General features: G+C 40.2%; 1 protein-coding gene across 1 annotated transcript; it reads left to right on the forward strand.

Annotated features, from left to right (window-relative positions):
• The first annotated feature begins 1,303 nt into the window (after window positions 1–1,303).
• On the forward strand, window positions 1,304–27,953 carry LOC139743874 (cyclin-L2-like). Its single transcript, XM_071654338.1, has 10 exons — window positions 1,304–1,552; window positions 5,288–5,362; window positions 5,791–5,900; window positions 7,345–7,465; window positions 14,611–14,675; window positions 20,999–21,098; window positions 21,607–21,711; window positions 23,453–23,603; window positions 24,722–24,830; window positions 26,902–27,953. The coding sequence occupies exons 1-10, from the start codon at window positions 1,319–1,321 to the stop codon at window positions 27,437–27,439; spliced, it is 1,608 nt and encodes a 535-aa protein (XP_071510439.1). The 5' UTR covers window positions 1,304–1,318; the 3' UTR covers window positions 27,440–27,953.

The raw sequence follows: 27,953 nt of genomic DNA on the forward strand, positions 1-27,953 counted from the left end.
TAAAAACAAAGTGATACAAAGTGATCCTAATAAAAATAGGGTTCCCACCTTTTGTTTTGGATATCTCAGCCATTTTAATACCAATTTCATCACTGACTGTGAATTTCTTAGAACTAATACGCTCTTTCACATTTCATGAGAGGTATCTAATTATCTCAAGAAGATATCATCAGAAAATATTGGAAACAAGTAACCCCATCTCAATCGAAACGGTAAGCGCAAAAGCTTTCTCGTAAGATTCGTGTGGGAAATATTGGTGGGATATCCCTCCAACCCCCCCCCCCCCCCCCCCCCCATATCCTGTTCATGAAGTTTTTCTGTACGCTTATGATTGCATTGTCGGGAATAAAATGAATCAAATGTATAGTTATAACAGATTACGATAATTGCAATATATTCAATCGTATAAGTTAGTTAGTATATAAGTTAGCTAGTTTGTTCGTTTAGTTGGCTGTTTTTTTTTTGTTTTTTTGTTGGCTGCTTTTTTCTTCTTTCTTTCTTTTCAGAAGTAAAAGAGGAATGATGGCGGAATTGCGTCAAAAGCCGCCAGAACCTATTATCAAACAGGTTTGTATTTGTAAATACAACCTGTAGGAGTTTCTGCAATATACAAGCATTGCTTCTAAGCAGGTCTCCTATCTTTTCCATCACGTGATGTATAAATAATATGCTAAGTCTCGTATCAACTATCATGATTGTCAAATCATTGATTTTTTTTTTCGCCCAATATTACATTTTTTTTTTTTGTAATTCGTTACTCTTGGTGGAATTGAACAAACGAATTGAAATTGAAATTGAAATTGAAATTGAAATTGAATTGATCCGGAAACTCGATTCTTAAAAACGCCATGCTGTAAGCCGAAAACACGTCATCGATTTTGTAACGGACATAGCAAACGCAGCTGGTTGGGAAATACCACGTGATTCGATATACCGGGAATGATGACGTCATTTGAGGCTTGACTAATTTCCATCCGCCAAGAACAATGAAGTTCTTCGTATTTTCCAATATCTTGTCAGTGTCAGCGTGCGTTTCTATATTGAACATCATCATCTGTTCTTAGCTATAATTTAGAACAATTTTCGGTTTTTATATATAGATAAGTATGATTATTTGCAGCAGAATCCAACGAGTCGGAACTACTTAATGGATATTACGCCGCAACATCGTACCAGAAACGAAACAGGTTCTTGGCCACACGGCTTCTGTTGGTGTATTGTGTGTGGTCGTCACGTAATTTCATTGGGCATACTGCGTGTGTAATCAACGTTGCACCAGCGTTTTACTTTATACTGTGTGTGATTAAGGCCTTTGCATATGGATGTCGAATTTTCGGAGGCGAGAATGGCGGACGACGAGAGAACTGTGAAAAACAGTGATATTTCGTTTGGAAACGTAATAATCACTCTTGACAATGTTCTGATTCCAGATGCAAAGCTTTCTCAGACACCTTCTATTAACGATGGCGTGGACTTGGATACCGAAATTGACCTGCGAATCCTGGGATGTGAATTTATCCAGACTGCTGGGATCCTCCTCAAACTGCCGCAGGTAAAATTGAATGGGAATAGATTTACACGCACAAACAATGACAAAGGGAAGCGTAGCAAATAAATTTACCAATATTAATAATGGCATAATATTCTACTAGGGCCGAGCGTAGGGGCTATAGCCTAATGATAATAGCTGTAACGTTAACAGTTAAACTTATAGCCAGGTCTGAGCATATTCGTGATATTTGGCTTGATAATAATTGTACGTCGTAAGGGAAACTAGTCAAGATCTATACAGCGATGAATGTAGCGTACATGTAGACCAGACTAGTCCCGTAGACGCATCGCATGTAAACCGGTTAGACCTAACTGTTAGCCGGTATTTCAGTGTGCAACACACAGACCATCAAAATGAAAGTAATGAAAACGGTAGACAGAAAGATCCGTCTGTCCGGAGGACTCTTTTATATTTTGCCATTAATGCTGTCCTCCGTAGACAGACAAAAGTACCATTGCTGTGTGGATATAAATTTATATTCTTAACCACTGTCTCTATGGAAAATTGGGCGAGGTAGTGGTACCTCACCCTTCTCGATTGGGCCCTCGATTGCGTCTAACTTAATTCACGGCCCTAGGTCGGCAAATTTAAGGTTGTATTATATCAGTTCGGGAAACCCACTCACAAGGGGGGCCCCTCCTTATAAGTAACCCGTCCCCCTTATCTGTAACCCCGTCCCCCTTATAAGTAACCCCCGGGGCACCCCTTATAAGGAGTCTCCACGCTTTTTTGCAATGCAACGCGAAAATGAAAGGACTGCGGCAATTCGCTTGATTATGTCCATAAAGCTTCACAAGTTTCCTAGTTACTCACGAAATTTGAGCAAAATCGGTTTGAGGCATCATATCTAAAATCATGGATTTAAATGCGATGTCAAACGACCCCTGCGAATGCTGAAATGCGAGCGATTACTGGCGTGAGTGTCGCCAGGCGCGGCGGCGCGGCAATGCTTGAGTGCAGACATGGCGACTGAGTACGTACTCAGTCGCCACGTCTGCGGATGATCTGCACTCAAGCATTGCCGCGCCGCCGCGCCTGGCGACACTCACGCCAGTAATCGCTCGCATTTCAGCATTCGCAGGGGTCGTTTGACATCGCATTTAAATCCATGATTTTAGATATGATGCCTCGAACCGATTTTGCTCAAATTTCGTGAGTAACTAGGAAACTTGTGAAGCTTTATGGACATAATCAAGCGAATTGCCGCAGTCCTTTCATTTTCGCGTTGCATTGCAAAAAAGCGTGGAGACTCCTTATAAGGGGTGCCACGGGGGTTACTTATAAGGGGGACGGGGTTACTTATAAGGGGGACGGGTTACTTATAAGGAGGGGCCCCCCTTGTGAGTGGGTTTCCCGAACTGATATTGAAATCCACTATTCAAGAATACACTACACTTACCAGATTAATGAATAATCCAACATTTCGGTAGAATTTTCAACGTAAAACACACATCAACCAGCCCGTCGCGTCGTCACGTTCAAACTGGAGAAACATACAGTATAAATCTATTAGCCAATCACATGCGAGGTAGTTTCATCGTGTTATTTTTACTGAAAAACGTACCTCGCATGTGATTGGTTTACAGATTCAAAATGGCGACTTACGGCTAGCGAACGGCGATATTGCTATATGGATAAAAATTAAAATTTCTGCATTATAACTGAGTTACTGTGAGTATTTCGATTGCACAATGTGAGAAATTAACCCCAAATATTGCTGCATAATGTGTCATGTCATGTCAAACTCAGTCCGAGAAACCCGCTCATGAGGACCGCTCCCCGTAAGAGGACTGCCCCGCCTCATGAGGACCCCGGGGGAAGTCCTCAAGAGGACCCCTATTCACTTCTTTTTCATCTCACATCTGACGTATGAATTGTCGCAACTTTGCACGGTTATTTTTTGTTACACACACATCACCACTATCCATGATGAAAAGAAGAAAAAATCCTATCTGTTTTTTTTCTTCAAAAATCGAGTTTTAATCAACCGATGCAGAGCGCCCATCAAAACATGGGCGCCAGCGTGTTCGCACAAGGCCAGACTGCCGCACCTAGCGGCCTGATCCGTCGAAATATTTTCGGTGCTTTTTTCTGCGGCTCGCACATCTCCGCGCACGAATCAGCCTTGTGAAGCTGAAGTCTGACATCTTTTTACACAAATTCGTAACGAGAAAAATGAAATCAGTACTAACCTGATCTTGTGCATATATTCCAAATTACTATACTATTCCACACTGATAGTGTAGGTGGGTACTCCAATTTGTTTGCAAACTAATCACTTTGTAGGTATGATGGGTTCACTTTCTTCGTCAATTCCGCCGCCCGCTAACCTTTGGCCAGTTTGGGCGCTCTCCTGGAATCATCCCGCGGTGCAACGCTCACTGCCAAGACACCTCGCGTATCGGCTTTATTTGACTCAAAATTTTCGATGCTTTTTCTGCGGCGCTCACCTCTCCATGCATGAATTAGTCCCATGAAACTGAAGTCTGACATCATTTTACAAATATTCGTAGAGACAAAATAATTTCAGAGCGATTTAAATAGCTTAGTCTTATGCATATATTTCAAATTACAATCCACTGTGACAGAGTAGATGGGTACAATGTACTCAAATAAGTCAGCAAACTAATCACTTTGCAGGTATTACGGGTTCACTTTCTTTGTGACTTCTGTCGTCCAACAGCCTTAGCGTGCCTTTTCTGCAAGCGTCTCCTGAGCGTGTCCTGCAAGCGTCCTCTGTAATGCGTGAGCAAGATCGCTCTGAAAATTCCACAGCTTGCATGGCTTGCGTTTGGCTTGCATGCTATAGTACACTGGATGCCGCTGGATATCTGCTTGCATGAAAGACCAAAAAGGCACCCAGTGGCTAGTGGACAGCAGAATTCATGAAGAAAGTGAACTTTTAAAGGAGAAGTTCACCTTCATATACATGTGGATTGAGTGAATGCAACAATATTAGTAGATCACATCAGTGAAAATTTGGGGAAAATCAGACAATCCGTTCAAAAGTTATTAATTTTTAAAGTGTCTGCGCAGTCACTGCTGGATGAGAAGACTACTGCAGTGTATGATGTCACATGCGTACAACGATACGAGGAAAATAAAAAGAGAATTTCACAAAACTTCACTTTTTGAATAAAGTGCAAATTTCTTCAACTTGTTACTGACGTACAAACATCTGTATGTTAAGGGTAATATTATTTTCCCTGCCCTGAAAGAGAGCAGTCGAGTATTCTTTTGTTATGTGAGAAAAGTGAAAATATGTTGATTTTTCTTTATTCTTTCTTTGTATCGTTGTCCAAATGTGACATCACAAGCTATAGTAGTCTTGTCATCCAGCTGTGACTGAGCTGAAACATCAAGAATTCATAACTTTTGAATGGATTGTCCGATTTTCCTCAAACTCTGAATGATGTGTTCTGCTGATATTGCTGCATTCTCTCAACCCACCTGTCTATGAAGGTGAACTTGTCCTTAAATGATCTTACCTACAAAGTGAATAGATTGCTTACAAATTTGAGTACCCACCTACTGTATCATTGTAAAAAGTAATTTTGATAGACATATGCAAGACTAGACCAGAAAAATTTGTCTGTCCATAGAATCTGATCTTTTCATGATTTTATTAGTATTTTTTTTTTAAAGTGGCAGAAGTGTTTAGAAGCCTTTATGTACAATTTGTAGATTAATTGTCTCTCACAAGTACAATGTTATATTTGTATTTTGTCTCCACAGGTTGCTATGGCCACTGGACAGGTGCTCTTCCAGAGGTTTTACTACTCCAAGTCTTTTGTGAAGCATACCATGGAGGTGAGTCAGTCGGCCCATTTTTTCTTTGAGGGAGTGTGTACACGTGTGTGTGTGTGTCAGTGTCAGGTGTGTAACAAGTTGTTGTTTTTTAGTTAAGAAGGGATATGCTTGTATGCATAAATTGTTCGATATTACCTCCCATATATATTGTGCCAGTAACCTGAAACAAATTTTTGAAAGGCTAAGATTAACTTCTGCTAGTTAGCTTTAGAGTTTCAAGTTAGCTATGGTCCTCAGATAATCTGTAATTTGGTTGAAGAGTAGTTCTGTTGTGTTCTGGGTGCCTCTGTCTAATTCCAGCCCTATATCTAAATCTGAATTCACTGAAGGTCGTTTCCTATGATTAGTGTGGCTTGATTATGGTATGCAATGAAATGCTCACCTTTTTCTACCATTGGTATCCTATGATTTCTCTTTTTCTTCCAAAGATTGTGGCCATGGCTTGCATCAACCTAGCGTCAAAAATAGAGGAAGCACCAAGAAGAATCAGAGATGTTATCAATGTGTTTCATCATATACGGCAGAAGAGAAATCATAAGTAAGTCAAATATCAAACTTGCTCCTCTCCTCCCCCCCCCCCCCCAAAAAAAAAGGTTTGTAGGAATAGGTCTCTAGTCACAAAAATTTGTCTACTACTTTTTGCATTGAATGCCATCCTTATTTTAGCTAATGTGTATTTTTAAGAGTATTGACTGATTCAGTCAATGCATGTTAGCCTATAGTCATATCTGATATGCTTTTGAAACAGAATGATTAAGAATTAGCCTTTCTTTTTCTAGAGGTTTAAACTGAGTTATGTCTTTTCATGAAGGATGATACTTTGATATGTGTATGCAATGTCATTAGTTGCAGACTAAGAATTACACTTGCGATAGTCCATACAGTTGATCTGGAGTGGTAAATTCATTTTGAAAAGATAAGTGTAGTGATACAGGTGTAGAGGATTTAATATGCATTATGGATTAGGTCTTATTTGTACAGCTTTTCCAAGTTGTGTGGCACTATGGCAGTTCAGATTGTAAACTTGTTGGTGTTGTGCTTGTTTAATGGCATGCCCACGCGTGCGTTCACGAGGAGCACTCCTAAACCACTCTCTTTCTCCCCCTCTCACCGTGATTGCCCATACAGCCTCTTCTGGCCCCCCTGCTTTCTCTCTGTCTGGTGAGTTAAGTGTCATCCAGAGAGACTTGAGAAGGGATCTCAGCCCTGGCCCTTGAGACAGGCCGTGTCTGTGGGCAATCCCCGGCGGCCAGGGAGTCTCTTCTGCGCACACTCAGGGGACGGTCGCTCCAGAACCGGGCCACACTAGCTCTCCCTCTCTCTTTGGCACTGGCAGGGGGCACTGTTCTATCTCACCCAGCCTGCTGGTCCACTATGAAAATATTCAGATCACTTTGCCCCCAGTGCACCGCATTTCAACCTCTCTCGTACTTGGTAGTTTTTGTTTTCCCTGTTCAACCAAGCTCATGTCTTCAGTACCCCATGCTCTCTTTCCTGTCAAAATTCAGCAGATTTGAATTATGCACGTTATGTTATTTTCTGAAGAGGACCGGCACTCTTGTCTGTATTGGAACATGGAAGATCTGTAAGTATGCCGTCCTGGCTTTTGTCAATTTTGCTATGGAAAGTGCATCAAAGGGTTATTTCCCTTGTACATGTAAGCAGGGTCGTGACACATCTTTTCCAACTCAAATGTGCTCATTAAAATTTTGAAACATAGTAGTATGTGACAAATTTGGTAAATTGCAATCTGCCTCCATATCGTAGTGCCATAGTAAGCCACACAACTCGGAACCTAAAAGCTGCCTTTCAGAGTCTGTATGTAGAGCACACCTGTACATTACACTCTCTCACTTAGTAACCAGAGTTATTAAGAGTGTCATTTTGCAAGCAAGTGGAATTACTTTTCAACTGTGCAATGTAAGTCTGTGCCATTCAGGTTGTCTTCCACTGATATTTATTCCCCTGTTGTATGTTTGCAGGCATCCAGAACCCTTGGTTTCAGACCAGAAGTACATCAATCAGAAGAATCAGGTGATCAAGGCTGAAAGAAGGCTACTGAAAGAGCTGGGCTTCTGTGTTCATGTCAAACATCCCCACAAGGTAAAGTAGACTGGTGGGAGGGTTGCGTGCAAGGACAGATGAAAACCATGAAACAGACTTGTGTTTCCCAAAAAAGATGTTAATGTGCTGGTGTCGCACATTTCCAGCATCCACGAATCATCAGTTATATACAGTACGCGCAATAAGAAACGCCTCCGTCAATTTCGTTTTCCAACGAAAGTTCGTTGTCGATCGAGTAGCAACGAAATTTGGACGAAATTTGGACGAAATTTCGTTATCGATCCAGTAGCAACGATTCTGACGCTTTGTGGACGCATTTCACGCACGACCGCCCGCTCAATTTCGTTCGGCAAATACGTTGCTCGTTCGGAAAATGCGTGTTCGGAGCTCGGCAGTTTCGTCCAAATTTCGTTAAAAGCGTCCGTGATCCAAGGCGCACATGGAATACAGTACACACGTGTGTGTGTAGTGGCCACATCCACAGCCGCTAGCCGGCAAGAATCACTGCAAGATTAGACTCAACAAGTACTAGTAGTAGCACAGCGGTCGGGAATGAGAACAGTAGACAGGCGTGGAATTCACCTGATTCACATAATACTATTAAGAATGGTAACATGTATACATACATCGATGCCGTTTTCATTGAAGCAATTTGTAAAAGTTTTAGTTTCCCTTACCCTAGCTGTAAGTACGGCACCGTTAGCAGATTATTCACTGCATTTGTAAGTCACCTGATACATCACAATCATGTTGGTATGCGGGCTGCATGTAACCAGGGAATGTGCACGTGTGGGAAAGGCGAGTGCGCCGTATGTGCGTCGCAATTGCCATGGCATGGCTCGCTCGGCTGAACGAAACAGAGATGTACGATACATGACAAGACCCAGTATAAGGCCTACTAATTGTTCACGTGTTGTTTTTTGTTTTTTTACAAGCAGAAAATAAACAACTGTTGATCATGAAATAGACTAAATTACCAATCAGAGATCATTCGGGTTCATAGTATTTAAGAGAAATCACGCAATTTTGGCGAGGGTGAACCCACAGGAACCCACAGGAACCTTATCGTAGAATGCCGACCAAAAAGAAAATGGTTTCACTAAAATTGCGTGTACGTAAAATCCATTTGAGTATAGAAAGAAAATTAACCCCCAAAAAGAGGAAAAAAGAAATTAGAAGGATTTGTTCGCCGTTATTTGGTCATTAAATATATTTTCTTTCTTCAGCAATTGCGCGTTACATTGCCCGTTTTTTTATTGAATCAGGGCCCTGTTGCATAAAACCCTTACCGCTGGACTTACCGCTCCTTTCTATGCGGTAAGTCTTAAATCAGCGGTAAATTTTATAATCATTGATGCTGACGGTAGTTACTATTGAAATTCAATGGTAAGTTTTATGCAACGGGCCCCAGAAAAGCAAAAAAAAAAAAGTAATATTCAAAACAAGACAATAAGTTTCATTCTTAGTTTGATATCGTTTATTTCTTTATTGGACAGAGAGATAATTCAGACGGTACGTGGAATTTTCAAAGCGACTAATTCAGACTGATTCTTAGTTTGACTTGGCTCTTTCTTTCTTTCTTTTTTTATTTTATTTTTTTTGGGGGGGGGGGGTTTGAGGTTCATGTTCGTTGTACCCATGCACCCATAAGGTTCATTAGGACGAAAATGAAACATTCAGATACACGCGACTTCCCTACACGAAAAATAGATGTTCGTAAATGTGATAGTCAAATTATGATTCATAATTCGAAAATGCACGAATGTTTGTGATTGGATAGGTGCGTTATTGTCGGATTAGCAAACCTTCGGAGTACTGTAGTATCGAGCCTGTTGTATTCAAGGATAAACGAACTTTTGAAATAATGAATTTTATATTCAGAGTAAGACAATAAGTTTAATTCTTATATACCTGTAGTTTGACATCGTTTATTTCCTAGTTGTGAAGCGGGAAGCGAGAGATAATTCTGAAAAGAAGTATATATACAGTCATGCAGACGGAACGTGAAATATTCAAAGCAGCTATGAGATTAAATCTTAAGTTGTTTATTTGTTTGTTTGATTGCTTGTTTGTTGTTATGCTCAAGCGTTGGTGTAATTCACATTTTTTTTTTTTGGGGGGGGGGGGGGGGAGGCATTTTTGTAGTACCCAATGCACGTAAAGTTCGCTGATGCGAAAGTGATAAAATGTTCCGTAACACGCAAATTCCTTACACCTTGTAGATGTTCGTACCTAGTGTGAAAATAAAATGTATTACTATTATTTTGTTTCCCCCATTGTTCGATGGGTATAGCAAACCTTCGGAGTGTCAATCCTTTCGTTTTCGGATAAACGAACTTCCTTAACTCACAACACCATGTTTCAGAGTAACAAACTAGTCATTATTTTATTCGGGCATTGGGAATAGTTCAGGAATAAAATATAGAAGGGAGGAAAATCTTTAAGGCAAGAATTACGATGGATTCTTAGTTTGAAATCATTTATTCATTTCCGTGGTGTTCATTATTCCGAAAAAAAGAAAACGGGTGCGCTATTCCGATGGTTACGGCGTTATTTCGAATCCGAAACACGCATATTCCTTGTGCCTATCCATGTTTGTTGATTCGAAAATGTAATCATGCTGCGGGTAATTGCTATAGGGGGCCATATATTGTTTTATTTCTGTCTATTGTTATATTATTATTATCATTATTATCATTATTATTATTATTATTATTATTATCATCATTATTTTTATTATTATTATTATTATCGTCTTTAACATTATTAACCAATGTTTTGATTAACGAGCATTTTGTGGGCTGTTTTTTTTTTTTTTTTTTTTTTTTTTTTTTTTGGGGGGGGGGGGCATTGCCCGATTAGCAAACCTTCGGAGTGTCAATCCTTTTGTTTTCGGACGAACGAACTTCCTTACCTCAGAAGAAGAAATCAGTGTAACAAACTAGTCATTATTTTATTCGGGCATTGGGAATAGTTCAGGAAAGAAATATAGAAGGGAGGAATCCGAAACACGCATATTCCGTGTGCTTATACGTCATGTTTATTGATATGCTGCGGCTAAGGGCCTATTGGAGGTCGTTATACCTTTCGTTTGGTGTACGATTTCTTTCGTTTCATATCACTTTATTTGTTCCTTTCATATTCTGAAATATTTAAAGGTAATCTTTCAATTGCCTCGCACTGTGTATATATACATGCATTTTCGTAACGGCGATTTCGCGCTTTGCTGCAGTATTTCGAAGGGTGTTTGATGCCAGCCGCTTCGGTGTGCTCTGTGGTAATGTTTATGTGGTTGTCAGGGAGGTTGTTGATACTTTGTCTGTTGACATTTATTTTCGTACAGGCATGGGCGGATCCAGGAATTCTGTACAGGAGGGGGGAGGGGCGCAACTAATATTTCTGGTGCCACTTCCGGGTTTCACTTCTATTTTTTTTTTCCACGATAAATAAAGGGGGCGTGCGCCTCATGCGCCCCCTCTGGATCTGCCACTGCTACGTGTTTATCTCGAGTGATGGTGATCGTGTTTCTAAATGTTTATAAAAAAAAAGGACAAAATTATCCGAGTGATGCCTGATGATAGTGCAAGTGATGATAATCAACGATGCTGATGTAAAAGACGGCTTGCTGTGGATGCTGAGCGTACGTGCCCTTCGTTTATTTAAATAAGTTTTCCCTCTTTTACTCTTCTTTCCCCTCCCAAGAATGATAAAAAAAGAAAATACCTACACCTCACAACAAAAGGAACCACGTGTGAACAACCATCGTTAAGTTCAATCGAAATGTTCATTATTAGCAAAGAATAAGGGGAAAACACGAGTGACGGAAAATGATAGAAGCGACGAGATTGTCTTCTTGTGTATAATGCGGTCTCTTGGGATTGGAAAAACCCCACCCTCTCCCTTTGTGGAAATTTCCACAAAACCAGGTGCGTGCCAGACCCCAGGTGCCAGACGAAAGAATGCGCGCATTTGGTGTAGTATATCGATCGAAGAACTCGCGGGTGAGTTGAGTTAAAGGAATCATTGCAAAGATGTTCTGATGTTCTGGTTCCCGAACTGTAAAAAGGAATTGATTAATCACTCAAAAATGCAATCACAGATTTATATGAAAAGTCTCATATGCCTAGACAAATTCACTGAGATGTCCTATGTGATGCAGCCACCACCCGATTAAACGGCAAAATCATGACAATAAAATTTCACGCTCATCAAAACTGCCTATTACTTTTCATATGAATTTTGGTTATCAACACTCGTTCGTGGATTTGTTTGTTTGCATGTTTTGTGTGTATTATTCCTCGATCCTGAAAGACGTAATAATTATTCGCATCGAACGTAAACTGTTTACCGTAACTAAGCCTATGGCGCATTCGATCCATTCAACTTGCAGTAACCTTTAAGGCAGTACAACTGTAAGTAGCACATGGTGCATTCTTTTGAACCACGTGTTTCGCATATCGGCACATCCAAACACATTAGCGATCGTCCTTATGGCAAACTTTCCGATTACAGTCAGGGGAGAAGAAATCGTAATACTGTACATGTACTTACGAAAGTGATTATGCTTAAGATCAAATAAAATGAAGAAGTTTGAAAACAACTTGGCAACACTCAATCAAGTTTTGCATTCTCTCACACAAAAGCTCTCTTGAGAAAATGAAAGCATTCCCTCTCCCCTGCTAGATAATGGAAGTTTTCATTACTAGCCCAGCAAGTTTTGGGAGTGTACATGAATGTTTTTAGGATAGAGTCAAAAGGGACCTAAGTTTTCGATCATAGCAGAATCTTCGTCAGAAGCAAAATGGCAAATAGGCAGAAAAAGCAACCACACACATGTAAAGCGACTTCACACAACAAGAACAGTCAGGAACAGGCAAGGGACAAGGAACAAAGAAAACAAAAGGAGAGGGTAGGATGTCATGGGCAAGGAGCCCAACAGGTAAAGGGAGGGGGATTAGAGCAGGAGGATGGACAGACAAAAGGCAGGGGAAGGTTAGTAATGGTCGTGAGGGCCAGGGGGCAACCATTGAAGGAAAAGGATGAATATTTAGGCAACATCAAACAAGATAAGGAACAACAGAGAGACAAAGAAAGGTAAAGAGTGAAATAGCAACAGCAAAGGGGGGGGGGGGGGGGGGGGGTGAGCAAACAGCAAGCCCTAGAAAGGATCTGTACAAGTACCAAGAGGAGGCAACAAAATGAAAGTTAGAGTCAATCAACAAATGCAATTAACCATATCAAAGTATGGTAATATTAATACAGCAATAATGATGATATTGACAAAACAAATTAGAATAATCATTAAAGCACATAAAAAAGGGGGGGACACAAAGTCCATGGGAGAGAAAATGTATACTTGCAAAGCAAGTATCAATAGGCAAATTAAATACGTTTCAAAGAGCTGGTTCATATGAAATCACCTTTGATTTATGATTTTACAAACAAGAATTTTCATCGCTTACTTATTTCTTTTATTACTTTAGTAATGTCATGATATTTCATGATGGTATGTGTTCTGTCTTTACATGGCAAGATAGGGTTTTTTTTTTCATCCAGGGTCAAAAGAAGAAAGTGATAGAAAGATAACTGAAAGGATAGAATGGAACACCTACTCAGCAGGCAACACTAAAACAGCCCCCAGGGCCAGGCCATGTCGTCAGTGTCACTCTCGTATTAGATCATTACAGGCCTACATTGTACATGTATAGGCTACTCGTTTCGTACTCGTCATCGCCAACGTCATGATGGTCGGTCACACGAAATAAATTGCATCATCATAAGAGCTCTTATATCAACACCACTAGATAGTGTAGATTCATTATCATTATCACTATCATTCCAGTCGATCTCATCCACCGCGAAACCCTCAAAATCCTCAAAATCATCGTGGATAATACTCTCACAAAACACATCTGTAAACGATTCAGACATCGCAGACCTAGCTACACATCTTGCACACAAAAATGAAATGGAGGTGGAAAACTACGATGAATACACAAAAAATATCGACGATGGCATTTTACCGTAGCAGAAAATACACAGAGTATCTTGCACCGGAAAAAAAAATGGATGTGGAAAACTACGATGAGGAAAACTAGGGTGAAAACCCGATGCGTGAAGACGAACGATGAAGACACTTTACGGTAAAAATACTTACACGGAAACAAACGAGTGGGTACGATATTCTCGCACACACGAAGATAATCGACACATCGTTCAATCGAAAAACTCAACAAACACTCGAACAAAAACTCACCCCAAATTGTGGCAAACACGGTAATCACTTAATAAAAATGAGAAAAAATACTCTCTAAAGTATGATTGTACTCTGAAAAGAAAGGGATACAATGATACGAAAGCAAAAGAGAGAAAATGAGAGAAATGGACGGGAAACCTAGAGAACTTCGACGAAAGAAGAGCTAGCAATTCGCGATTAGAGCTAACTTTCCTGTGTGTGTGTGATCGCGTGTAAAGGGTTGAAAGCGTTGAAAGCGCTGAAAGCGTTGAATGCGTCCACAGCTTCGGAAAAGCGTTCGGGGATTTCGTTGAATTCGTTGAATTCGTCCAAAATCCGTCCATGAAGTCTGGACGCAAAAAGCGTTGAAAACGTCCCCGACGAAATCAACAACGAAAAAAGCGTTGGGACGAAATTTGGACGCACTTTCGTCGGGCGTTTTCTATTGCGCGTACTGTAGCCCAGCATCAGACACAAAAAGAAGTTTTGCAGAAAAGCTGAAGACTAAGCTGTGCTTTGATGGCACAGGGAGAGGCTAAATAACAACACCTCAAGGATTACTTTTTGTACTATCTATTGGCTAAGTTTGTTTCATGGTCATCCTTGCTTGCACTGTGCCCTCATTGTTATATGTTGTTGCTAATGAGAACCAGTAACCCATTGAAGTATGTGTTTTTCTTTCTGTCTGTTTTCCCCCCTTTTAACATAATGATGTATTTTTCATGAATGTATGTCACTGTTTTCTATGACATTGGGATTGTTCTGTTGCACTTGCTATCCGTTTAGTTATGACCACTTCGATGTATGTTTTTCCCTCCGCCAGCGACGGTCGCCAATTAGCATGATTGAATGCAGGGTTCATTCGAAGGTTTTGTGTCCCAACTGCAGCAAAGATCAGATTCTAACTTGATTTGTCTTCTTCTTCTCTTTCATCCTCTCATCTCTGAAGATGATTGTGATGTACCTTCAGGCGCTGGAGTGTGAGTCCAACACACAACTCATACGGACCGCATGGTGAGTACAAAAACTCCTACATTCTCATGGCAGACCACACAATTTTTATAGTTCGCACATAATCCCTCCCAGCCTCTTAATGAAATAAGAAGAGAATTAAAAAGCAGATGAATTGAAATGCATGGACAATTAAGAGTTAGTTGAAATGCGTGGATAATTAAGAGCTTGTGTAGCTCTTGTTCACACGTGTATGTTCACTGAACCGATCTTCAGAAGTCGTTGATAGGGGCATTTACTGCACTGTGTAAGCCAGTGACCGGTTCACCCAAGTTTTGTTACCACAATTTGGCACTGTATCAATGAGATGACACACACCAGTACATGCCCTTGCTTTAGGGTTACCACACATGGTGGCATTTGAAAGACTTCTTTTGGTATTGTAGTCTGGGTGCCAGAGGCAGAGCCTTGTTATACAGTCTGCCCAATGTTTTTTTATTTTTTAAGGTTATACCATACTTTCGAGGGTGCTGGAATAGGAAATACTTGAATTGGAATGTCCATTTTTAATGGCCATCTTGAATATCTAAAAAACCTCATTTATACAAGAGTTGCATCAACCAGATTCAGATTCAGCACCCTTGAAATAGGGAAAACCCATCAATACATGTTTCTTCACAGTTTTTCCTCAATGTACAAATTTAGATATTTGCCAGCCATTTTGGATATCTCAAACCCCTCAGGGATACAAAAGTTTGCTATGCTTATTCAAATTCGAATGGTAAAACAAGGTTGGGCCCAAAATCGGACTACAGACCAATGCTGTTTTTGATTAACTTGACAGTGACAAACTAAAGCTGGGAGGTTTCATTGTTGACTTTGAAAATTATGTGGCCTGCCATATACTCCAATGTCATCAGGGCCCCATTTCATAAAAAGCTATTGTGATAGCAACTCTTGCTAGAGTGGCAGATGTCACAATAACGACATGAATAGCTTCCTGATGGGATGTTATGGGAGATGACTATTCCTAGTAAAACTTGCTATCCTAACATCTTTTATGAATTGGGGCCTTGGTCCTGTTGATTTACTAAATTGTTGAAATTACTAAATTGTTTGTGAGCTTCCTGTACAAGATGATATGGTCATGCAAATTGCGTAGAAATACTGCTCAATTTACCTTCCGACAGTGATTGTAGATATTTGTATACAGCTGTCTACTGAACTGCAAAGTAAAATGAAGCCGTGTAATGAAATTACTTGATCTATCTTCATTTAGTTGTGCTGAGGACTCTTAGAAATAGATTTTTAAGATGAAAGTGCCTATTTTGTTCAAACTTTTGCACGTGGAGTGCAAACTTGTTTGATAGTATTAGATATTCCAGCCATACATTGCTGTCTGGTATACCTTATATACTGGCTACGATGGTACCATCGGTTCATGTTTTAAATGACACTAGAATTGCGTAGGAGTGAGATTACATCTATTTGATCAGCTGAATGCTAAATGTTGATGGGGAGGAACATAATTTCGTCCAACCTACTTGACTAAGACCCACTTGTTTTACAGAAGTTTATGGTCATCCTTTGTTCAGAGATTCTTGGTAAGGCCCTGCAACTGTGAAATATAATACAAAAGTCATATTTCACAGAAGCTAAGATTTAGGCTTATTCATACATGGAAACACTAATTTGTGTGAAGGTACATCATAATGCATCTGTCATCTGGGGCAGAATCATTCACAAGCTTCCCTTTTGGAAAGACAAAAATGTCTCCTTTTTCATACAGTACATGTGTACTCTAAAAGTCTTAAATTTTCTTGTGCATGAAACTTACGAATTTCACAAGGAGTCAAGATTCATGAAAGTGAAATGTATGCCAAGGTTTGATGGGGTTTTATTTTTCTGCACAATGCATTGAATGCCAGTGGTATTCTTGCAAAAGTTTGTGCTGTGAAAAAGACTGCCAGCTCCAAATTGCATTAGTTTCATGCTTTAAGTATTTCTTGTTATACAGTATTTTACTGTGATTAAAACATGAAACAAGAACATTTACTCTGCTTTCTTTTTATGCTTGCCGTAAAGAATCTGGATCAGTGATTTCTTAGGAATTTGCATCACCATTAATTTGTGTGTGTGGTGCCTCTTGTTAGTAGGAGGCTCAAATCAAATGTCACATACTAATTAAATGTCCATGGATCTATTTGTATGTGCATACTTCTTTTGTAGCATTTATCATTCTGAACTGATTTTGACAATGTTTCGTGGAGTGGGAGAGGGCAAATGGAATATTTCAGCTTGTCTTATGCAATGATGACCATGAAACTTCCCAAAGATTGCTAAGTGTAAACTGAGAGCTAGATACTAATGCGAGATTATTTCATTTTGTTCCCCTCCTACTGAAGATGTAGGTTGGTAAGTACAGAAAATCTCTCCAAGCTGCGTGTGTCGTGTGTGGCGGCACACAAACCTTCCACATGCCCACCAAACACCAGAAACACACCAGTAGTCTCCCCCTGCTCCTGTCGGCCACCCAGTCAGCCAGTGGGGTGGGGCTCTGCAGTCAGCCGTCACCTCAAGCCAAGTGCAGGTTCCCCTCCTCGCAAACGAGAGGGCGACATATTGGGAGAGCGTCGAGGGCTTCCTGTAGCGTAACCCCCCTTTTCGCTGCTCCTCCAGTCTCCAAGCAGTGCACTCCAGTCAACGCTGGTACATGAATGGGATGGGCCTGGCGTTTTCCTGGGACATCACATGTCTGCGGTATGCCATCAGGGCATACAACAGGGTGGTGTTTCCTTATTTGCATTTATTGTCAGTATCTGTTATATCGTTAGTATTGTAGTGGAGTGAGTGTGTCATAAATCTCAGTAAGGCTTATGTAGTCAAGTGGAGAAACCACTCAGTGTCATGTTATGAGATCATTGAACTGAATTTTAGAAGTTTGTGTGTATTTCGTTGGATATAGTGTCGAGGTGTGACAATTTTGTTTGTATGTTGAAAGTTGCATGGTGATAAAGAAATTAGCAAATCACGTACACAAGGATAAAGTGCTTATTTGCACCTGGGACATGTGAAACTGCCAAAACTCTGCATAGTATGATGTTTCAACAAGTAATAGTGCTAATACTTTCATGTTTTGCTGCATGTCCGTTCTGCAGGATATTGCTCAAAGTTTTGAGGTAATGCTTGTGAGATGCCCTCAAAACCAAGAACAACATGCTCCCGTCGTATGCCAAGACAGATTGCCCCCAAAAAGTGGAATTTAAGATTTAGAGATGGACAAAACCAGTGAAGTCTTGTGGTAGAAAATGTTAAAGGGATGGTACAGTATTGGTGGAGATGAGAATTGGGCTTTTTACTTTTTGCGAGATACCAAGAAAACACTTATGATATAGTGCAGAGCATACCATTATTAAGAGGATTTCAAAGTTTATTTGATGAAAATCGAGTTTGGAATGACTGAAACATCCCAAAAACAAAGTAAAACAAAGTGATCGTAATAAAGTGTGGGTCCCACACTTTTATTAGAATCACTCTTTTTTTAATATCTCAAGACATTTCAGAACCAATTTTCATTAAATAAACGTTGAATTCCTCATAGAATTACATGCTCTTTCATATTTCATGAGAGGTTTCTCATTATCCCACCAAAAAAATGTTAGAAACCTGAAAGTAGGTCTCAACCAAAACTATATGATCCCTTTAAAGTAATTGCTTTTGGAATAGGCAAGTTAAAATGCATTTTATCTACCTAAAAGAGCTATAATGGATAGCTATTGAGTATGTTAATGGTATGAATGACAATGTATGTGTATTTGTGTAGAGTAGATAAAATCAGTAGTCTTCCACACAACCAATTTTCCTGAGTAATGTTATTGAAATAATACTTCAGTGCTTGTGATTACCACATGTAGAATGGTACTGGTCTCGTAGAATAAGTGTGACGGGGCGACCTGAGTATATACTCGAAAGAAAATTGTGCTGATGACTGTTCATGTAGACTCTTTACAGATAAGTGCGTATGCTTACCGCAAGTCTTCCAGAACCAGCATCGGTGGAGCGAGGCAACGGAGGCGGCGCAGGTAGCCGTGACACTTGAAAGACACTCTTCCACGATCTGATCAGAACTCTGGTTGTCCCTGTGCAGAGAACACTGGTAGATGCTGGGTGATATGGCAGACACGGGCCCTTGGGACCAAAGTAGCGCGCACAGAGGACGACCGTTTCCCTACATCGGCAACACGGCTATACGATTTACAAATTGGCTGAAAGGGCAACTGACTGAAGTGTTCTGTTTGAAAACAAAACATATTGCATAGAACAAGGAGGTTATGAGTGTCATAGAGAGAAAACAAAAATCAAAAGGGGTGCTTAATAACACCTGCCAGAACATATTTCATGATGCATTCTGTAGTCAAAGAATTTGCTAGTATGCTAGAATATCATCGCAAAGTTATCTGGCTTTTCTGTCTGATGTGCTAGAACGAATGCCATGCAAACAGCTTCTCTCTCACACACAAAGATGATGAGTTGTATTTTAGTGCATTGTAATCTCATAATTTCCCCATGTTTTTACAGGAGGAAGAAAATGCTGTCTCCATGTGATTCATGTTTTTGTAGTTCATGGTTTCCACAGACTCACAGATGAGTGCACAAACTCACAAGACAGTCTCTTCTGAAGGTTCATCTGTGCTGTAGTGTACAGCCGGCGTGATTGCCCAGGAAGTACTGCAGTGGCGACTTGTGACTCGCAAAAGACGGTTGACTCAAAAGAACGGAACCTCTACCGGCATACTTGTGACATCGGATGGGTATTAACCTACTTGCATGCTGTTGGATCAGATAGATAAACGGGAGTGCCTAATGTGTCGGATGCTAGCGTACGTGTGGATCATCGCAGTGCCGTTTGTATTCATTTACCTCTTCCAGCCCTGTTCCTGTAGAAACCCTGGTGCTGAAGATGACTGGCTTTCGTGAATGGATCGTGTGAGACAAAGTGTCACTGTCGCCACAGAGGAATTTGTTCTACTCTGGAAAAAGCGCTGTTGGATCACTCCTCTTTATTCTTGTGGTTGTTTTGTTACAAATTAAGAATATTCAGTGTTTGTAGTGCCAGTGAAAGGCAGTTTTAGTTGTATTTTGATGACTTGATAAAAGAAAGACAAAAAGATGTTCAGATAATTAACCTAGTGGCTTATGAAATAAACCTTTTACTTGTCATGCAGTGCTTAAACCAATACATTACACAAGTATGTAGTTGTTAACTTTTACCAGTGTTGAAATAATATGCATGAAGTTTGACATGCATGATATATTGTGGCAGATACTCTGTTAGCTGTAATGTGGCAGATGGCTTTGATAAGCTCCGCCAGCGTCCTCACAAAAAAATAACAACAAGACAAAAGTTTATGTTCACTTCATGGTCAGCATTATATCTGAGAACAACCTACTTGGATTCCCAGAAATTCTGGCTAGAGCCAGGCTCTCCTTTCTGATGAGCCATAGAGTTCCTGGAGACACCCAATCTGAACAACGCTTTGCCTTTTGCCCATTCCCATAAAGACTGTGTTCTTATGCTCACTCAAAAGCAGCTAAACCATTTGTGCCACCTGACAATGTTTGTATCGATCAAGTGTTGCTTGTAAAAGAAGCTAGACCTTAATGTGGTAGTTCCCTTCTAAGAGTGTAAACTAGTGAATACATAATCATTACCATTATTGATCTCTTAAGCTTAGTCCAAGTAAAAGTAAGCAGATGTTAAGGATGAGTAGAATAGGGAGTTAGAGGAAGTTAGAAGATGAAGAAGTTAGACATTTCAGTGGCGAAGGGAGTGCACTCAAAAAGACAAGCAGTCGAAACTCGTGGCCTGATGTTGGTGTTTGGAAGGCATGTGGATGGTTTGACAAAAACTCTGGTAAGCAGCATACTTCTTACTTCTGTAGATAAGAAATCACCCTCCCGAGCCCTACTTTCTCTTTCCACTTTATCCAAATAATAGAAAAGGATTAAAGGGGTGGATTCGTCTAATGAGCAAAATGCAATGTACAGTACGACATTTGAACAGCAGTGGACAAGCCGATTTGAGAAGAGACACAGATGTGTTTGATGGAAAACATTGAATTTGTGCAACCTTTAGAGATGGAGAGATTATTCCATATGTGCTTCAAAGCAAAATTGAATATTGTATTGAAACTTTGGACCATGATGCAGTTAGCTAGCATCCTGCATTCATGTTTGAAGACGGGCATTAAAATCTGACAAGCCATGACTACTGTAGTCTAAATCGGCTAGAACTGCTGTAGTAAACACGAAAAATTTGTTTCTGTGTTACAACCAGTTTGTCATCCCACTGATCTAAGACTACCGATTATTTCATCTTTGTGCAGGAACTACATGAATGACAGCTTCCGTACAGACGTCTTTGTGCGCTACCCTCCCGAAACCGTCGCCTGTGCATGTATATTCCTCTCAGCCCGTCAAATCGGGGTAAGTGTTCCTATGCACTGCATAAGTGCATTTTGTGTACGGATTGTACTTTAACAAACCCTCAACGCATTATCATGCAAAATTTTCATCAATGAGACTGTTGTGCCTTTGATGTAGATAACCTGTAAATGAATATGATTTTACCCATGGCACATGAAGCTGGGTGATGATGGGGGAAAATCAAGGAAAAGAGAGAAGTTTGAATAAACGGGTAGTTGAGACTGTGATGTGCGGCCAGAGACTTGATATTTCCCAAAAAAATAAACAAAAACAAACAAATAATTTATATTTTGAGAGAATATGTATCAAAGGAGGACATACAACTGAAGTAGTGTAATGACAATTTCAAATCCAAACTTGTTTCTGTTTGAACTTTTCAACCGACGAAAGTCTCAAAGAGTTAGATTCCTTGACTCGATTATGGTTCTGTATGTTGCTGCATTACAGTTCTAATGACTTGCCCACTGATGACAAAGTTTTGTTAATACTTTCCTATCTCCCCTTGTAGCTACCCCTACCAAACAACCCACCTTGGTATGGTGTCATGGGAGCCAGCCAGGATGATGTGGAGGAGATCTCTCTATCCATTCTCAGGCTGTACACGAGGAAAACAGTGAGTAGTGCTAACGTCGCTTTCATTCATAGAAGGTTGCATTTCTAATCCGTATGAGTTGACTATAAATGTCAATTTACAGATTACAAAATGTACCATGTAAGATGACTGTAAATGTCAATTTACATATCACAAATCACATTACAGTGCACTCCTGCTATAACAAATTCAGTCATAACAAAATTCTTGTTACAGGGGAAACTCGGTATAACGAACACTGCTATAACGAGATATCGGTTATAACGAGGAAATTTTCTCGGTCCCAAATTTCCTTCCACACAAGTCTATGTAAAATGCTACTCTTATAGCGAGATCGGCTATAACGAAATAACTGCTATAACGAGATAAATTTTGTGACTTCCAAACAAAGAAAAACATAGTAAATCAAACCTGCTATAGCGAGGTAAAGCAAAATGCCTTCGGTAAAGCTTTACTTCGCCTGTGCTATCATCTTCCGAGATTGTAAAGCTTGAAAACTGTCTTGTACACACATAATCATTTTCTTCAGTGCTCTCCAGCTAGCTCTGCATGTTGTACGTGTGAAGTGTGTGTGTGCACGCACACTGATACATGCAGAAAATGTGGTGGGACGGCCATATGTATACATGACATCATCATGACGTTTAGTAGGTGTGAGGCAATCTGATGCTGTGATTGGCCTTCTACTTAGGGAATTCCCCGTCTTCACACACACGCAGTCATAATGTACATACAGAATGTGTCACATACACACACAGCATTGTGCAGACCATATTCAAGCTTTCAATCCACACAACACACACCCATACGATAACCACATACCAATCCACAGACGATCTTGATACAATCGCAAGCTATATAAATTTACAAATTCAAACATCTACAATTAATAAGAAACACATTCTTGATATTGGATTTCCTTGGCGAAAAACATCTTCTTACCCATAAAGGTGAGTAATTCCCTCACACACAATATCAAGTTATCAGTATTGATTGAAATATAATGGGTAGTCCCATTGCAATGTGCAAATTAATGTCTTTATTTTATGCCTTCTTTTATGCCTACTGATATAACGAGATATCGGCTATAACGAGGAAAATGACTCGGTCCCGACCATCTCGTTATATCGAGTTTCCACTGTACAATGAAGTAGAAATTCCTGTCTGAAAATTATCAATTTATCTTTATGTATTTGCCTGCTCAGTTATGGTGAAATTACGATGTACTGAAAGAAAACTCCTGGCCCCATGGACTAACAATGAAAGTGCATTGCATTGAAAAGATATTACAAAAAATTCATAAGGCTCTCTTTGGTAGATTTAGGCTTATTGTATTAAAATTAAAAAATAAAAATAGATGTCATTTAGTTCTCCAATTGCTTCAGAATACATCTGTTTCTCCAGCTTTTGAGGTTATTGTTGTTTGTATTTATGTTTATTTGCTTGTTTGTTTGTTTTTTGCGCGTATTATTGTGCGAGTGTGGAAGAATTCTGAATTTGACAGAGGCATGCATTCAATTCAGTGTTTGTGTATAGTTTCACATATCTTGCATTTTTCAAATTTTTGTACCTGTCTGGAAATAATATGCTGTTGTTTTTTTTCTGTGTGTGATTATGTGTGCGTCCATAGTAATCTGTTATAATTTTGTCTTACTGTTTATGAATTACATAACTCATTCCAGTGCAGTATGTAATGGTCCTGACATGGTGTTTTTGATGAAGTCGTTTGACCGTTCGTTTCTCCACTCCTCCGTTCATGCAGAAAACCTATGAGACCCTGGACAGGAAGTTGGAGCACTGTCGCATGGCCATCCAGGAGGCCAAGCTAAGGGCCAAGGGTCAGCTCTCTGAGTCTGGAGTGAACAGCACGGCGGGAACTCCCAGTAGCTTCTCCCCACACATCTCGAGACCAAGTGAGTTTGTGTCCTTGCATCTCTGAAACTAGTTGTGCTCTGGTATCAGTGTACTTGGAAGTGTTTTCATAGTATTCAGACTTATTGATCAGTAATAGTAGTTTTCATGATAACTAAAATGCTGTTAAATGGTGCTACAGGATGCTAGACAGTTTTCTGCTTGGATGTAACACTCTAATCTTGATATTTACACACAAAAAATGCCCATATTACGTCATTGAAGTTGTTTTCGTTGGTGAAAAGGTCATTTTTTATTTTTTATTTTTTTTGTGCGACAGAATTAGGATGCTATAAATGTCAGAGGTTAAGTTCAAAGATCTTGGATACAGGAGGATTTACACACAAAAAATGCTCATATTACGTCATTGAAGTTGTTTTCGTTGGTGAAAGGGAGGTTATTTTTTATTTGTTTATTTATTTTTTTTTTGTGAGACAGAATTATAAAGGTCAGAGGTTAAGTTCAAAGATCTTGGATACAGGTTGAATACAGGAGTGTACTAGTCAGTGCTGTCATGTCAGATACTGACTGCAGTGCCTCTTGATAGCAGGGAGTTGTTGATTGTTAAATGCATTGTCAGACAATACTTGAGGTTTGAGGAATTTGAATTAGAGGTCCTGCATGCTAGCACTTTCTCTGCGAATGTACAAAATGAAACTAGAAAAATAAATATGTGAAAGGCAGCAATCCAATTCTTAAAAGAAGAGTTTGAAATTTGTGAGCGACAGAATTTACCATACTTAACAGCTGAGGACGAGTCCTGAGTATTCTCGGGCAAGTGTCTATGGGAAATGCGTATTGTAGCAAAATCTGCCCGTCCTCAGCGGGTTAATTTTACCAATAGGCTGTTGTGATAAAATGAAGTTTTCAGGAAGTGGTGTATTTAGATGAGGATATTTGATTGTAGATATCTTAATAGTGACTGCAAGACTTCATTCTTTCTTAATCCATATGAACAACAATATACAGCTCGAGAAAATTCTTCAGTATTTTGAATTTATCATCCCATTCCCCTAAAAACAGGTATATGTATAATGTAAGAATTTAAAAAGAATTTATGTTGGTGCCCAGACATGACAAACACTGGAGCTAATGGTACATTTCCCCCTATTTGCCATAGATTCCCCAAAGGTAAACACAGAGTCACCAGGATTACCAAAGACTTACAAAATAGCCAACTCCATCAAGGAAGAACCTCACTCTGGATCTGCAGGCAGTACTAAGAGCAGGTAAGTCTGGATTGAAATGGCTTCTATCCACTGTTAGTGCATGATACTATGTTGTTCTCTGCTTGGGTATGTTGCATTAGTGTTTCATTGTGATATCACAATGGGAATGAATACAAGAGAAATGTGGAGCTAACATTATATGAGTTCATTGTAATGATAATTTGAATATGACATTTTGAATTTATGGCATTGTTCAAAGAGCAGGAAACTAAATTACAGTACAGTAAAAGAACGCAAGTCACCTGCTCGACTTGAATAAACCAGAATGAACAAAGATATTTGTGTTGCCATAAAGGGACATTTCCACAAATACTTTAGTTTGCTGAATGCCAGAAGAGTAGTGAAACATCCGGTGGAGAAAATTGGACAGTCTGTTAATGAAATTATTATAGATAAAACAAGGAAAAGTAGAAATTACGCAGTGCGTAAAATATGTCCCCGCCGGAAGTAGCATTTAGTAGCAAAATGTACAATATCGGTCAAAAATCAAGGTCAAAGGTCAAAGAAGTCAAAGGTCAAAATTCTGTGTAGAAGTTTTGAAGCCCTCACCTAGTGCCATCACAAAAAGCAAACGGAATCGAAATCGGGTTAGAAATGGCGAAGGAGTAGCATTTTGTAGCCAATGTACAATATAGGTCAAAAATCAAGGTCAAAGGTCAAAGAAGTCAAAGGTCAAAATTCTGTGTAGAAGTTTTGAAGCCCTCACCTAGTGCCATCACATAAAGCAAACGGAATCGAAATCGGGTTAGAAATGGCGAAGGAGTAGCATTTTGTAGCCAATGTACAATATAGGTCAAAAATCAAGGTCAAAGGTCAAAGGAGTCAAAGGTCAAAATTCTGTGTAGAAGTTTTGAAGCCCTCACCTAGTGCCATCACATAAAGCAAACGGAATCGAAATCGGGTTAGAAATGGCGAAGGAGTAGCATTTTGTATCCAATGTACAATATAGGTCAAAAATCAAGGTCAAAGGTCAAAGAAGTCAAAGGTCAAAATTCTGTGTAGAAGTTTTGAAGCCCTCACCTAGTGCCATCACATAAAGCAAACGGAATCGAAATCGGGTTAGAAATGGCGAAGGAGTAGCATTTTGTAGCCAATGTACAATATAGGTCAAAAATCAAGGTCAAACGTCAAAGAAGTCAAAGGTCAAAATTCTGTGTAGAAGTTTTGAAGCCCTCACCTAGTGCCATCACATAAAGCAAACGGAATCGAAATCGGGTTAGAAATGGCGAAGGAGTAGCATTTTGTAGCCAATGTACAATATAGGTCAAAAAATCAAGGTCAAAGGTCAAAGAAGTCAAAGGTCAAAATTCTGTGTAGAAGTTTTGAAGCCCTCACCCAGTGCCATCACATAAAGCAAACGGAATCGAAATCGGGTTAGAAATGGCGAAGGAGTAGCATTTTGAAGCAAAATGTACAATATAGGTCAAAGGTCAAGGTCAAAGGTCAAAGAAGTCAAAGGTCAAAATTCTGTGTAGAAGTTTTGAAGCCCTCACCTAGTGCCATCACATAAAGCAAACGGAATCGAAATCGGGTTAGAAATGGCGAAGGAGTAGCATTTTGTAGCCAATGTACAATATAGGTCAAAAAATCAAGGTCAAAGGTCAAAGAAGTCAAAGGTCAAAATTCTGTGTAGAAGTTCTGAAGCCCTCACCTAGTGCCATCACATGAAGCAAACGGAATCGAAATCGGGTTAGAAATGGCGAAGGAGTAGCATTTTGAAGCAAAATGTACAATATAGGTCAAAGGTCAAGGTCAAAGGTCACAACTGAAATTCTGTGTAGAAGTTTAAAAGCTCCCATGTAGTGCTATCATATAAAGCAAACAGAATTAAAATTGGCTCATAAATGACAGAGAAGTAGCAAATTGAACATTTTGATCACACACGGACGCACAGACAGACAGACAGACGGACGGACAGACACACGGACACACACACGTACGGAGCCCGTTTCATAGTCCCCTGCTCGAACTCGTTTGGCGGGGACAAAAATAGCAAAAATTGTACTGTCACAATAGAAGAGATGTAATAGCTATTCCTAATTTCATCCTGTCCATTTTTGTTTTTCTGCAGAGAAAATGGTAAAGTAGAGAAACACAAGAGGAGTCCATCAACATCTGCCTCGAGTAGGAGCCGCTCTTCCAGTAGAGGGCACCGATCAGAGAGCCACGATTCTCACTCTGACCGACATTCTTCTCGCGATCACAGTTCCCGAAGTCGCAGTGCGTCGCCGCGCAACAGCAGGAAACGACCGTCCAGCAGCAAGCGCAAACGGGATGACCACAAGCGCAGCCGGCGGGATCGCTCGGCCAGCCCCAAGCATCGGCACGGGCACAAGCAGAAGCACGCGAGGACGCCGCCGCGGGGCTACGAGAGCCGGAGTCGGTCGCGGTCACGCAGCCGCTCGCGGGAGCGCCGTCACAAGCACCACTACAGCCCGTACAACGACCCTTCCTCGAAGGAAACCTCGCACTCGCGCCACAAGAGCAGGAGTAAGCACCGGAGGGATCGGTCGCGCACCCGCTCGCGGTCCCCGATGTCACGCTCGCACTCGCACAAATCCAAGAGAGACTCTAGCCACAGTCGCGCCAATGAACGACGGAGAAGGTGACGACTGCCTCATTTTCTAGTGCCTTATTTGACAGAGAATGTTTTTATTTCGTCATGAAATACTGATTTGTTTATGAACCACCTTTTGGGTATGTTTCATTTTCCTGTTAAAAGAGAGTTTTCTACTCGATGCATTTGTATGTAAAAGCAGTTTGCTTCTTTGAGGGCGATAACAGGAGTATTAGAAGGAAAAGTCACATCCATCAGATGGTTCCTTTCTCTTGATGTGTAAAGATATGTCGTATCAAATTGGAATGGTCAGGGTTTGAGAATGCACTGACATGGAAATATTGCCATGTGACTGTTGCCTATTGCTTGGTGGAAGTGTTGCTTCATTTTGTTTGAAGATTCCTTACACACCATTTTAGTCGGCAAGTGGGTTGCTTCTTGTAGCTTTAATTTCACTATTGTGCTAGTATGGAGCTCACACTGACTCCAAGCTAGACGTAGAGCACAAAAAGTAGTCATCCGTCAGACAGAAGATGTTATCCCGTTATCTGGACCCCTATTGTCCT

This window comes from Diadema antillarum, unplaced genomic scaffold, assembly GCF_040938485.1.
Source record: "Diadema antillarum isolate AM-2024a unplaced genomic scaffold, OU_Dant_1.0 seq00001117_RagTag, whole genome shotgun sequence".
In the NCBI taxonomy this organism is placed as follows: domain Eukaryota; kingdom Metazoa; phylum Echinodermata; class Echinoidea; order Diadematoida; family Diadematidae; genus Diadema; species Diadema antillarum.

Bases quoted from the DNA above. Each gene is read 5' to 3' on its own strand.
- LOC139743874 (XM_071654338.1), top strand. From the start codon at position 1,319: ATGGATGTCGAATTTTCGGAGGCGAGAATGGCGGACGACGAGAGAACT. The intron at 5,901-7,344 runs GTAAGTCAAATA...GTATGTTTGCAG, and splicing joins CGGCAGAAGAGAAATCATAA to GCATCCAGAACCCTTGGTTT. The intron at 7,466-14,610 runs GTAAAGTAGACT...TCATCTCTGAAG, and splicing joins ATGTCAAACATCCCCACAAG to ATGATTGTGATGTACCTTCA.